Genomic DNA, 13,425 nt, shown 5'->3' on the forward strand with positions numbered 1-13,425 from the left:
GTGTGTATGCATAATTTAGATGTAATCAAACAACGCTCGCAGCGTTTCACCAACTTGAACGTCAAGCTATAACTGTAAAAGTGGAGTATAATAGTTTGCGATGCAAAGCACACTGCACTCTTTGACTTGTTCATTGGATTAACTGGTTACAACTAGCACATTATATATATATATATATATATATATATATATATATATATATATATATATATATATATATATATATAGTTGTATATATAGAGTTGAACCCGCTGCTTCGCACAGTAAACATAGGCAAGATCTGTAGGCAATTGCTATCGCTAAAAAAGCTGGTTTTGTGGTCCATTATGTTGGGAGTATTTTTGCAAATGCCATGGCGACCGCACACTGCCCGGATTCAACACACCTGCAAAAAATACATTAAGAAAATACCCAGACCACAACGAAATCGGAATGAACTCGGCTTATGAAAACACGATTGGAACTAATTTGGGATAATTGGATGGTGAAGTAATGCCGATTTAATATAAAAATGTTATTTCATCTGCTTTTCTTTTTACATTACACACTTGTTTTTATGAGTAATTTGTATTTCTGCAACATTCAACTATTTGGCACCTGACACTTTTAAGAAATTTAAAAAATATGAAAATCCAAATATCACAAACTAGTTCCAATCGTGTTTGAAGTAACTCGGGGCGAGTAAATATCCAACATGACAGAAGAACCGACCAGAGGGACTTGTAAATCAACAACGATCGTAATAAATTGTGCTATTAGAGTATTGTTCTCTTTGGATGCAGTCAATACACGCAACGCTTCAATATTAAAAAAAATAATTTCGAGAACCGCTTCACATATGTTACGTAATTTCTTATGGTGGTTTTGATATACATTTGCATCACTATTTCAGTACCCCAATGTCGTTCGATTATTTGCTGGAATGTTGGTGCAAAAATATGCTCAGTCTACCGATTGTCAAAAGACTTAAAAGATGTGAAATGTGAAAAGGGCTTGTAAAACTGCAGGGCATGCCATACTCTAGCAGACTTAATGGCAACGCGGGGAAAAATCTACAGCTAAATTCGATCAAAGTTTTGCAAGACTGTAGTATTCTCAAAACACTGGCGTGTGATGGTTGTCATGGTAACATTTAAATTGTCGATTTCAAAGGTCCCTTCAGGCAAATCTACAGTGTGCAAGAGACAGGGAAAACAAGAAACTTGTGTAGGGTTCACTTAAAGGTTCGTTCGTGATACGGTTATCAAAGATTCCTCATTCTAAAATTCACCCTTCCTTTTTGACTCAAGTTTTATCGATATTTTTTCGGACTACACCTAGCGCAAGAAAAAATTAAGATGTCCCTCAATGTTGAAAAAGAGTTTAAGACCTAAATTCTATTGAAGGCAATCTATCAATCATCCGATCGATAAGCAGGCCAATAAACCAAATCTCTCGTTGTTAACCATGTGGGTAAAATACACATTGATTCTTGACAGTATTGAACTAAGCAGATAAATTCTAAGATTTGGAGTGAGGCAATTTTTAAAACGGTTTGTTCTACCTTTCAAATCAAATACACTGTCAACACACAGATCTTCAAACATGGTGACCAAGAACAACATACAGCAACATTAAATAAAGCCAACGATCTGGAAGTCATTTCATAAGCCTTCTTTTAAGTCAAGTTTAGGTAGGATGCGCCTCGGAGACAGATATTCGGACCCTGGAATTTTTCAAATATTCCCTTAATCTACCAGTTGTGGGGACTCATTTTGAAGTCCTTGGATTAAGAAAAATGTTCATCGCCTCAGTTGTTTTTTTAAATCGTAAATTATATTTTTCGCCTCAGTTTTTTTTTTAAATCGTAAATTATATTTTTCCCCATTGAGTTAACACATATGGCGGCCTTTTTTAATTTCAAATATCGGCAAACGTTAGGTAATTTGTTACTCTAGAGCAAAGTTTTGCAGAGTGACCCTTGATTTTAATTCTTAATTTGGTAAGCGAAATGCTTGAAATTTTTATTGAGGAAAGTTTGAGCAAAAGTTTAAGTCTCATACTGCCTTACGAGAAAACCATAGCAGAGCCTGTTGCTAGCTGCAGCGATATGGCATGTGACCTCATAGCAGAATATACTGCCCTGCGTAAAATAAAATATACCTTCGAGCGGACAAGGACTCGATTGAACAATGTCATTGCAAATACTGTCATTTACTTAAGAGACATTATCAACTCTACCTAATCATTTTCGAAATGCTTTAATTGATTGCAATTTCACTGTCCTAGCCTCAAACAACGTTGAAAAGTTGGATAATCATTTTTTTATTTGCAACCCAAGAGGATTCTGTTCCTGGATGATTGAATTAAATAGGCTACATGCTGAAAATCAATGGTACACAATAACACATGTTTCAGCAAATCTGAACTGTGCTACCGTGCCGAATACATCATTCCTACTTGGAATAGAATGAGAAACCAGGTTATTACACTGTAGTTCAGATGAAGGTTAGTCGTTATAATCCAAGGAAAAATAGGCCGAGATAGTGACAGCGATAGTGGCAAAGGTATTTGTTGCAAGGGAACTTATGGTGATGGAGACTAATTGTAACAATGAGATTTGAAAAAAGTAGGAACAGGTCATGGAGATAGCCATAAATGAAAATAAAGCAGCTCATTTTATAATTAAATATAAAGTACTCTTTAAGACAGCGGCATTAATTAATATTCAAATATTCAAACGTTTGAATTACATTATCCTCAATACAGTCACATTTTTCTTCCGTTACCATTGCCTGCATTGCCTGTATTTTTTATACATCAAGGATTTATGCATATCATTCCAAGCACATCAGGCCCACTTATCATCAGAATTCCCCCGTTTCGCTTAAGTTAGAACATAGAGTAGATATTCGAAGGTCTATGTTTGCTATAATGTCGATATTATGTCAACACACAACGTTTCGATTCATTATTAGTGGGTAAGCACATTCCAGGCAGTAGAATCTATGGCTTCTTCCGCCAAATATCATATATATTCATTTCTGTAATTGCATTGGACAGAACTTGCTCATACACTTGCTAATGTCCTGCGTGGCTCATTATCGAATGTGGTGTTCATTCGCTCATGTAAAAACGCCGCGGGACAATTTGAGAGAGAGTTTACATCAGAGCTCCTTTGAGATAGAAGGCAGCTTTCGTCCAATTTGCTTGAAGTAAAATAATGTGGCATCCCCGCTTGGTTATGAAAATATTTTGTCATGCCCCGTTTCCTCCCCAACCAAATGAAATTACTTCTGGTCGTTTCCTTTGATAATAGGAGCTGAGAAATTCTGAAAATTGAAATTGTTCTAGCCTTCAAAATATTTCACTCATGAAAAGACCGTCAAATAATTTGTCACACGATCGCTCCGATAGGCAGACGTATTTGCGCTCATAAAGACACAAAGAATTTACACTTGTGTTGGATCAGCAATTACAGAAAATACGGTTGTCTGTTGCACATGAGACTTGAACATTTAAAGACGATATCCACTAAACCGCCGACATACTAGTAGGTTCGTTAATAACAAGCCTTGGGGTAGGTAAAAAATAACTTTCCAGATCGAAGGAGATTGATGAAACTTTACATTCAATCGTCCGGGTGACCTAACAGACTGCAGCTATTCCTTGTAATTGTAAATTGTGTGCGACGATGCGCGACAGTCAAACGATTCAACGAAGGCATGATTAGCGAACGAACAGTACCGATGATTATCTCAGTAATTTGGTAAATTTGATATTTTTCCCGGGTGGCAAAAGCTTCATTCAACATAAAAGGGGTGGCAGGAAGGACATATAGGGAGAGTATGCCAAATTATCTCTCGAGGTACTGTGGGAATTTGCTCAGTGTTTGATATTTGCACACGAACGCTTTACCGTCGATTGGGGTTGATTTGAGACACGAGCCTCTGGCCAATTAATATTTATTGACAATCACAGAACTATATTAAAACAACAATATTTGGAGTCAATATAAATGTGTTTGCGGCTTCTGCGATGTACCTTTGCTTTCTACGCCGAAGTAAGAACAAGTGTGGTAGAACTAAATAATATCATCAGGTTGTCTTTGAAACTTATAACAGCTACATGTAACACAATCGGATGTTCTTGAACGTGACATCTGAAATCGCTGTTTTTCAGTAATGGCTATCTTTTTAAGCGCAAACATTTCTGAAATGTCATCGCTAAAATACCTTGAGATAATTTAAATTTACATATACTTTTGAATCGAATGTCCTCGTAAAAAATGCATACCGTTTGTGAAGGTAACGAATAGTAGGTTAGGATACGGAAGACACATCTTTTGTTTTTGCGAAAACATTGATAATATATTTGAAAAAAGTACAATCTATCAAGCATTAGACCTCAGTGGAGACCACGTTGTATAGGGGAACTAAAACTGATGATTCCATAAGTCATTCATATAATCTTGAAGATAATAACACTTTCACTGTTTTATTCTTCTTACCAATGGATGTTTTGAAAATCCACAGTCAATTAAGTTTCGGATCTGGCTATTTTGATGAATAAAATGCCATGAGGGTTTGTTTTGAAGTCTTGACTTGAAGAGGTCACCCCTTTAGAATTTCAAGGCTTGTTCTGCATCAGACATCTTTCTGGTTACCATGGTAACTGGAAATGGCACTTTGCCAATCGTCTTGCTGTTTTCATCCAATTTTTGAGAATGGTGGAGGAGATTGTGAAGACAAATTATTTAGTGTGAAAATTGTATCTTATCCACACTCAAGGTAATGTTCTAATATCACATGACCTGACAATATCACAGACCTGACAAGTCAGGATTCAAAAGGAGCGGCATTATTAATTTTATTTGAATAGCGAAAAAATGGCGGCGTGCTCTTTTCGGTGATAATATTTCTGATATCGATCTCGTTTTTTCTTTCTTTCTCAAGGCGATCGTCACTGGAGTTAGTGGTATACTGATGTCAAAGGGTGAAAAAGTGGAATCTATGGTAAAGTAATCTGAGACGTTCGAAAGTAAAATTATCTCTTCTTTACTCAACTTCACAATCTCACGGGGATATGCTGGCTTTTAAACCGTGCTTTTGAAGCATACAAGATGTCGCGCTTCTATTATTCCGTATGCTCACAGTTTTTCCATGCCATCTGCTCAAAGTTTCACTGCAATGCACTGCTATTGTAATCATTTCATGCATCTATCGTCTGTTTGTTGTTGTCGTCTGCTGTGAGAGTGTACGCGCGAGTGAAGATATTCGTGACCTTACCATGGAAACCTTTGTGGCATGAGCCATGAACATATTCATGAAGTACTGATTGTTTCTTTCTATGGACAGATCCAGACTTGCTTCAATGGATGCACCATATGATGTCTCCAAACATGATATTGTGTAACACTAACATCACTTTCTAGGTCTTGCTCCGTACTTTTTTACTTCATCTTCCGTTATATGTCGGCTTTCAGTTCACCGCAGAATTCACCCTGGTTACAGAGATTACCCATCGCGTTTACTTAACTTAAGCATTGAAAACGGATTTCAGTAAAATGAGAACGTAATTATTGATATCAGTCCATTCATCACTGGAGATGCGCTAATCGGATCGACGTGATCATCATATCGTATTTCATATCAATTTTAAACCCGATATCAACGGCAAGAAAAAGTACGTTATCAATTTATCAGATACAATAGACCGTGAGCAATACTTAAGTTTCAGGTTACATCCTTATAATTACTTAAATTAGACTGAAGAAGAATATATGTTTAGTTTTTTTCTCTGTGTTACTTATTTATTTATTATTTCGAATGCCTGATCTAGTTTTAGTCTGGGGTTCCTGGCGCGTGACAAACCATTATAATTTTGTTTCAAGCTAATGAGAAGAAGAACCCTTTTTCACAACAAACCAATGTACGCCAGAGCCATTGACTCACATCATATTTTCATTTAAAAATTCTATTCTCTGCATTGATCTGATAAGGCAGGGTTTCCTATGGATTTGAATACTTTGATTATTAAATGCAATATGATCACTACCTTTCGCTGAATGTAATGAAAAAACTCATTGCAGTTATATCGTATACCATTATTAACAGTAAAGTTGCCAATGTCGATCGTTGCGCTATTGTTCGGCTATTCTCTCATCCAAAACCGTCACCATCGTGATAAAAATCATCGCTATCGTCAAGATATTCTGCCTTCATTCTCCTTAGTACTTCCTCCTCCTCCTCCTCCTCCTCCCTCTCATCACCATCATCATCATCACCACCACCATCATCATCATCACCATTATCATTATAGTCATCATCTTCCAGTCTTGTTTTACTTTAATATTTATATAGTACTGATATTTGCATAATTATGAGCGCAGAATTGAAAAGATACATAGCATTATAACCTTTTAACGATACGACAGTCAAAGCTTGATCATTTGGCCGAAAAGAGTTATGCAAGACGCATACTGTTAGGCCAAATCATTAAATCGTGCCTCACAGTGTGTGTGTCATCAGTGAAAAGTCTTACCTAAAGAAGACTTAAAATATCAAAGAAATGTCAAATAGAATCATCATAATTGCTCTCTGCAAAATGTCGATGCGTCTACTTAAGTGCGGGGAGCTGTGATCATTTGTGGCCTAACATTCGTTATTTTGTCAACAGCTACAGGGTTGAAAACTTCGCTGATGTAGGCAACTGAAGTAAAACCGATGGCAATTACACTTTCATGTAGGCTTTTTTTCAAACAGTTTGCAGAAAGACAAGACTCTCATCCATTCAAAGTAAACATAACATCAGTTTACTCGAAAGACTGAAACTTAAGTTGAGGAGTTTCATGAGGCAAACCTTAGCAAGCATTTCGACGTCATTGTTTTTGAACGGTATGACATTGTGGAAAATCATACAGGATAATAAATTCTAAGCACATACAGCATATTAGAATAACATTGAAATGATAGAACTCGCGTTCCACTTTTGTACCTGTAGCATTCACCATTAAGCGACCAATATATGAAAGTTGATTGAAGATTGACTCATCAGGGTGAATAGCCTTGAATGTACTTTTATTCTCTAGAAAAGTGAATGAACAATATGATTACATCCAGTTTAATTCTGTTGCAGGCTCGCTTTATGGGTTATATGTTTAATACTCGATATAATTCACGAACCTGATTAAAATCTATTGTAGAGGTGAATGAAGTGACATTAAAAAGTTTACTCTTCGAATAGATGTGTTAGTATTCTCGTCATTGCTGCCGTTTTTACTTTTGTGTCAACACATTGTAAAGCTTTAATGTTGCTTCAATGACTATGATGTATTTTACATGTAAATCTTAATTTTTGCTTCTTAATGAACTTTCAGTCTCAAAATAACTCCTATTCTACTGATCAGTAGGTCGTATTTCACTACACGCAATGAGAACTCCCTGAAATGATTTTGACAACTTGTGAAAGACAGAGGGAATATGTCTTATGTTCCGTTACAATGCATTAAGGAACTGAGTGAAGCGATGAAAAAGAGTTTTCTTGCATGTGTCATGGCTTTCCGTACAAACTGACGCCTCCATGTGCATTGATTACTCGCCGGCGACTCGCGCATCTCCTTTTTCTCGTGTTCGTGGTCGTTGCCTGGCAACCGGAACTCGAAACACAGACTACGCAGTTCTTCAACCACTCAGACTTTCACCGTGCAGCATGCATCACGAAATCATTGTTAATCTAAGCTTAGCGTACTGCACGGTCACGTGACCAACCTAATTTCATTAGGAACTGTACTCAAGAGGAACTTTTAGCCTTCTTACAGTGAACCGAGTTGCAAGTCTACGCTTCATTCCCAAACTGGATAACTTGCACAATCTCACCAGGCATAAATGTAAATAAAGGTATTTTTAATAGGATTTTTGATAGTGACATATAATGACTGTTGTTGAGTCATAAAATTGATAAATTCATCTTCGGCATGCCTGTTTTTGACTACTAGATGCTATTATATTGATAATGTCACAGTCTTTATTATTGTTCTGCAATGTTGAGCCTGGATATACCAAGACTGTATATAAACACTATTCCATGAAGAACACACGTAGTACTGTCATTGATGGAAATCAGGACAAAACAAACTTTCCGTGGGGTGGCACAGTTTGATCGAAACTTCGACTTCACTAAGCTATACTAGAGGATTTTTGACTGACGCTAGTGGCGTTGCTGTCCAAATTCTGAACACACACTCTTAGCCCATATCACTTTAAATTGGCTGTCCTTTTGTTTTTGTCTCGTTTTGTCTAAAAGCTATAGTGTTGTTCCAATGTCTTAAAACAAGCTTAATTCTTTCGGGATGAATATTATAATTGTTTTCAGTTTACCCCTTTCACGCAATAAACACATGTAGCTGACACAGCAATAAATATGTTGATATTAAAAAGAATAGCTACGTCCACGTTTGTGCACCAGTGTTGCATAAAATGGCATTTTCTTCAGGTCTGAGGATTGGGTACCTTGAATGGACAATTGTTTTTAATGAATCTGGCTGGATCTTTCTCAAGATCTGTTTTGGTTAGAAACCATTGTTCGTTCACTGTAATCTGTCGGTAATTCTTTAAATTATCCCGTGACAGAAAGTTTGACCGTAGAGATACTGTGTCCATACTGATGGTAAGTAGAGTGTAGTTCGAATGTTTAAACGCAGGACAAGTATTTGATTGAACAAATAAAAACCGGGAAAAATTATATTTTGATTGAACAAATAAAAACCGGGAAAAATTATATTTTGATTGAACAAATAAAAACCGGGAAAATTATATCATAGTGGAATTTAGGTATGGCTGTATATAGACTAATATATGAAATTCGTCTAAATGTGAAGTTTCAGTCTGTGAGTCTGTTCAAGTAATTGACAAACCTATTTTTAACCTTCTCATTCGACGGTCCAGATGATAACACACATGATTTGGACCTGCGACATACTAGAGCCGTTTGACGTCAAAGTTGCACTGCAATCATCAGTTGAACAATGCAACAAATACATACAGCAGGGAAGCAAAGATGAACCGGAGATGGTTCTGACTGTTGTAAACATTTCATTACGTATGCAACCATCAACTTTGACATCCACGACGACTAGACGTATGCAAATCTTGTCTAATCGATATTTGTTCTTCCCAAAGCGACACACACACAAGGGAAGTTACGGATTCGGTACTTTTGTCGGAATCGTTTGTCATGTTAATCTATTATTAATGCCATTGATCAAATCTTTCGTAGAAACATTTGGCTGGTAGTCCCAAATAGTGATGGTAGAACTTCCAACAATCGCCGAAAGGTATTGCTTGCATAAAAATGAATTTCGTTTATCATTGCTTAAAAATATTCCATTTCTATAATTGACACAGTATGAAACATATCTCGATGCAGACTCATATAAACGCATATCGATCCGAGAATAACAGAGGCTTATCTTCTGGCACCATTCACTATCACGCTTCAGTTTGATATAATGGCACACCTTTAGAACGATTGTAATTTGAAAGATTTTAAATAGAATGACATTGATGCCCATTTTATGTACAGAAAAAGGATCACGTTGAATGGTCTAGATATTCATAGATTTTGCGATATCAACTTTGTCGCGTCGAAAAAGGTGATTTTAGAAAACGGGATGCTGATTGTTTTTACTGTGTTAAACTTATTTCATTTATACTATCACGCAAGAATGCTGAAGTCATCATTATAAACGAATGTGATTAAGGTAGTATGCGACTCCAAGTGAAAGACTTGAACTTTTGCCAAAACTTTCCTCAATTAAGCATTCTTTTTCAGAATCAAGAATATACATCTGGGGTCACTGCGCAAACTTTGGCAATAGAGAAACAAAATAACATTTACCAGGATTTAAATTCAAAATGGCCACCGTACCTGTATTAACTCTGTGCGGAAAAATTTAATTTTCGATTTTAAAAAAGCAACAGCGTATAAGATGTTGAAAATTGTTCTCACTCCGAGGGTTTTAAAATGAACCCCATAAGCAGTGGACCATCGTGAAAATCGGAGAGTCACGATATCTCGTGCCCGAGGCGCATTCTATACCAAATAGAAATGTGACTCTGTACAGATAAGTCATACAAGAACGATCCAATTATTTGTTGACAAACTAGAATCGTCGGCTGAGGTCTTGTGACATTTTACGATCCCTGCAAGGCGTACACTATACCTGTCTTAATATTTCAACAGCAAAATGTCAGATTGTCCGACCGATTTTTTAAAACTGATTATTGACCCGGGAGAAACAATCACAAGTAAAGCCCCAGGGTAACCAGCGTGTCAACCTAGTGGCAGGTGTAGGTTTTGATACAATCCATAGACAGTGTTGATGGAAGAAAAGGAAACAAGAAATAATCAAACCATGAACCTAATAATACAGAGTTTTGAGATATAGCAAATATCTCAGTCCAAACTCTAATAAGTGCTTTATGCCGTACATTCAAATTGTACAATCTATAATCTTCTTTAATATATTAAGTTTATTTCTGCATTTGCGTCGTCGCGTCTATCAATCTTGTGTCAGTCATTTTATCCGTCTATGTTTTCCGTCGTGAAATATTCTCTCTGCTAATTATTGGGAGCAGGTTTTGCAATTGTCGGGATCGATGGAAACGTTTCAAAAGCCACATAACATACTTTGATTTTTACTCTTCCCCTGCATGGTCACATACACGTACTATGCCGGTGAGACATGCTACATTAATATAATTAGCTATGCTGTGTGATCAAAGTGAAAAAAGGAAGACAGGATACACATGGAAGATTTATCGATGCTATCGATACAAACTGTTCACAGGGCTGTAAATATGAATGTGATCTGAAGGATAAATGGTTCGTGCTTCATAAAAGTTGCAAGCTAATAGCTAAAGGCGATACGAACTGGAAGTAGTGCAGATAAATTACTTATCTAGCTAGATAATTTGTGAATGCTCAAATGCATCTGTAACAGCTAAGCACAGCTGCTTATTTTTATTCTTCACAGTCCCTCTTATTTTTCCTGATGAACATATTGGTAATTGTATGCGCCATGCTTTCCATGATACTGTCGGCAATTGGTGCGTATTGGGAATCTAAAGTAATTCTCCTGTATAGAAGTGGCGGCCTTGTCCTTTACGTTCTGGTAGAACTGGTTGCGTTGGCTGTTCTCATCGTGTCCTGTATAGCTGCTTTTCTATACTGCTGTGGCGTTGGTGAGAGGCAGGTATGTCGCCAAACATGGGATTTGTCTTCTGCCTTGAGGAATCTAACGTTTTTATATACTGTATTCACAAAGATACAGATAACACATCGGGCGAAATCCCAGACTGATATTGGATTAGAACAGTCCCAAATGGTAAAAACGGCGGCAAGAACTACGTACATCGCCCCTGGGAAAACATTACCTTGGCAGCATTAACATTCTACAAATGTAAGGTAGTATGCGCCTCGAAAGTGAAAGACTTAAACTTTTCCTAAAATTTTCTTAAATGAAAGTTTCATCCATTCTTTCACCAAATCAACAATAAAAATCGGGGGCGCAGTACAAAGTTTGGAACTAGTGAAACAAATTACCCAACATTTTGCGTCTATTTGAAATTAAAAATGGCCGCCATCCCTATTTTAACTCTATAGGGAAAAATTAAATTTTGGGTTGTCGAAAAAAGTAAGACGGTGAAAGTTTTTATTTCTCCAAAAGCTTTAAAATGAGCACCCACAAGTGGAGAATCAGAAAAGAATTGTAGAAATTTGAGAGTCTGAATATCTTTCCCCGAGGCCCGTTCTACCTTAACGAAAGTGAGCTCTTTCGTCTGTGAAGCGTTGTTTTTTATACACGCGGATTTGCACCGCTCCTTCAATTCACCTGCTTAATGCATGAGTGAAACTTTTCCTTCGTGAGTTACCATGGCTCAAATCATGCCATTTGCTTTATCATTGCAGATAATGCTGGTCCAACAGCAGCAACAGCTTCGTCAACCCTCGGCCAATTTGACTCGGGTTTCGTCGTGCCCAATCAGCGGAAGCAGAGCTCACCCTACGGCTGTGTACGTCCACGGTCACGTCAGGGTCACCTTGCAGCCGGGCATTCAACAGACTCATTTGCGGCCTGACCTGAACGTGTCGAGTACCAATAACTTGGACATTAACCGCTCGACGGAATACAAACAACTACAGAACTCACAGGACCATTCTGAAAGCGTGTGAACATTCGCCATGGAAATACTGTTTTCCCCAAAGAACAACAACAGAGCTATATTTGCTATGATAAGGCAAGCAACGCAAGCTTTACAGTACAGAACTGGGTCTTGCTGGTATTAATCTTTGAACTTTACATTCCTAGTACGTGAACTATCGCTGAATTTTGCATTTTCGTAAAATCCAATCTTTCCAGTGCCCGCAGCGGTAGTGAGTAAATGCCACTTTGTTTTGATTTGAAAATGTACTACAACAGTTCTACACTCTATAGTGTTCTATGGAAACTTTAATTTTACCATTCTATAATAACTTTAAAGATAATTTGTCAATTCATCAATTAATATGATTACGTCTTTTATTAGTGTTTGTCAGTTTAATTTAAATCACATTTTGTGGCTACATTGCCGGTAAAGCTAAATATTTTTGTGTGATTTTGCCATGCAACCTAAAATATCGAATAATTTCCTTCCTCGGCAATCCGAGTATGTACGATCACGGTAGCTAGCCATGTTTTCCGTGAAACTCTTATCAATGTTAGTCAATGGATCAGCTACGCACCATGTAGGATATCTAAATATTCACGTCGCATTCCATGCACTCATCACAAGAGAGCGTACGCAACGCCAAGGTTGATCCGAGACAAGAAACAGCTGCTTATCAAACGAGGAGTACCCGTCGACATCTCTAGGAGAAATCTCAAAGGTATGCAGTATCAGGAGACAGATATTTAGATATCTGCAGCTGCATACAAATTCGCTACTATCGTTCAGTACATACACAAGGGGCACGTAGGAGGAGTTTACAAATACTTTTAATAATTTGTTTTCGTTCACCTCTTGCGGCAGAAGCTGTAGAAGGCATACATATCATGTTTTAGCTGGAAATTTAGCGTGCTGCAAAACAACACTTGACAAGTCCTCAACCAGCTCACAAAATCCTTTCTCTATTTTCATTTTGTCCTTTACTTTGCCTTTGCGTGGCTTGATTATTTTGCTGTTGATTTAATTTTTATCATCAAAATTGTACTCAGGAAAGCTATAGGAATACATACATACACACATACATACATACATACATACATACATACATACATACATACATACATACATACTAGTACATACGCAAACAGACAGACAGACAGACAGAGAATTGTTATTTGTCAAAGTTGTTCTGTGGAATCATGACGCCAGATGAAAATTTATCTTTCGAACTTTGAATAAA

At 37.1% G+C, this 13,425-nt stretch overlaps 1 protein-coding gene across 1 annotated transcript in view; it reads left to right on the top strand.

The window, feature by feature from the left end:
* The window catches only part of LOC139139584 (uncharacterized), a 31,114-nt gene extending 18,575 nt beyond the window's left edge, over positions 1-12,539 (top strand). Inside the window, exons 2-4 of the mRNA XM_070708475.1 lie at positions 4,935-4,994; positions 11,015-11,233; positions 11,950-12,539. Coding sequence (XP_070564576.1) covers positions 4,935-4,994; positions 11,015-11,233; positions 11,950-12,213 — 543 coding nt within the window. The 3' untranslated portion in view covers positions 12,214-12,539. The remainder of the gene's footprint in view (positions 1-4,934; positions 4,995-11,014; positions 11,234-11,949) is intronic.
* Positions 12,540-13,425: the final 886 nt, after the last annotated feature.

The sequence above is a fragment of the Ptychodera flava genome, chromosome 9, assembly GCF_041260155.1.
Source record: "Ptychodera flava strain L36383 chromosome 9, AS_Pfla_20210202, whole genome shotgun sequence".
Lineage (NCBI taxonomy): Eukaryota > Metazoa > Hemichordata > Enteropneusta > Ptychoderidae > Ptychodera > Ptychodera flava.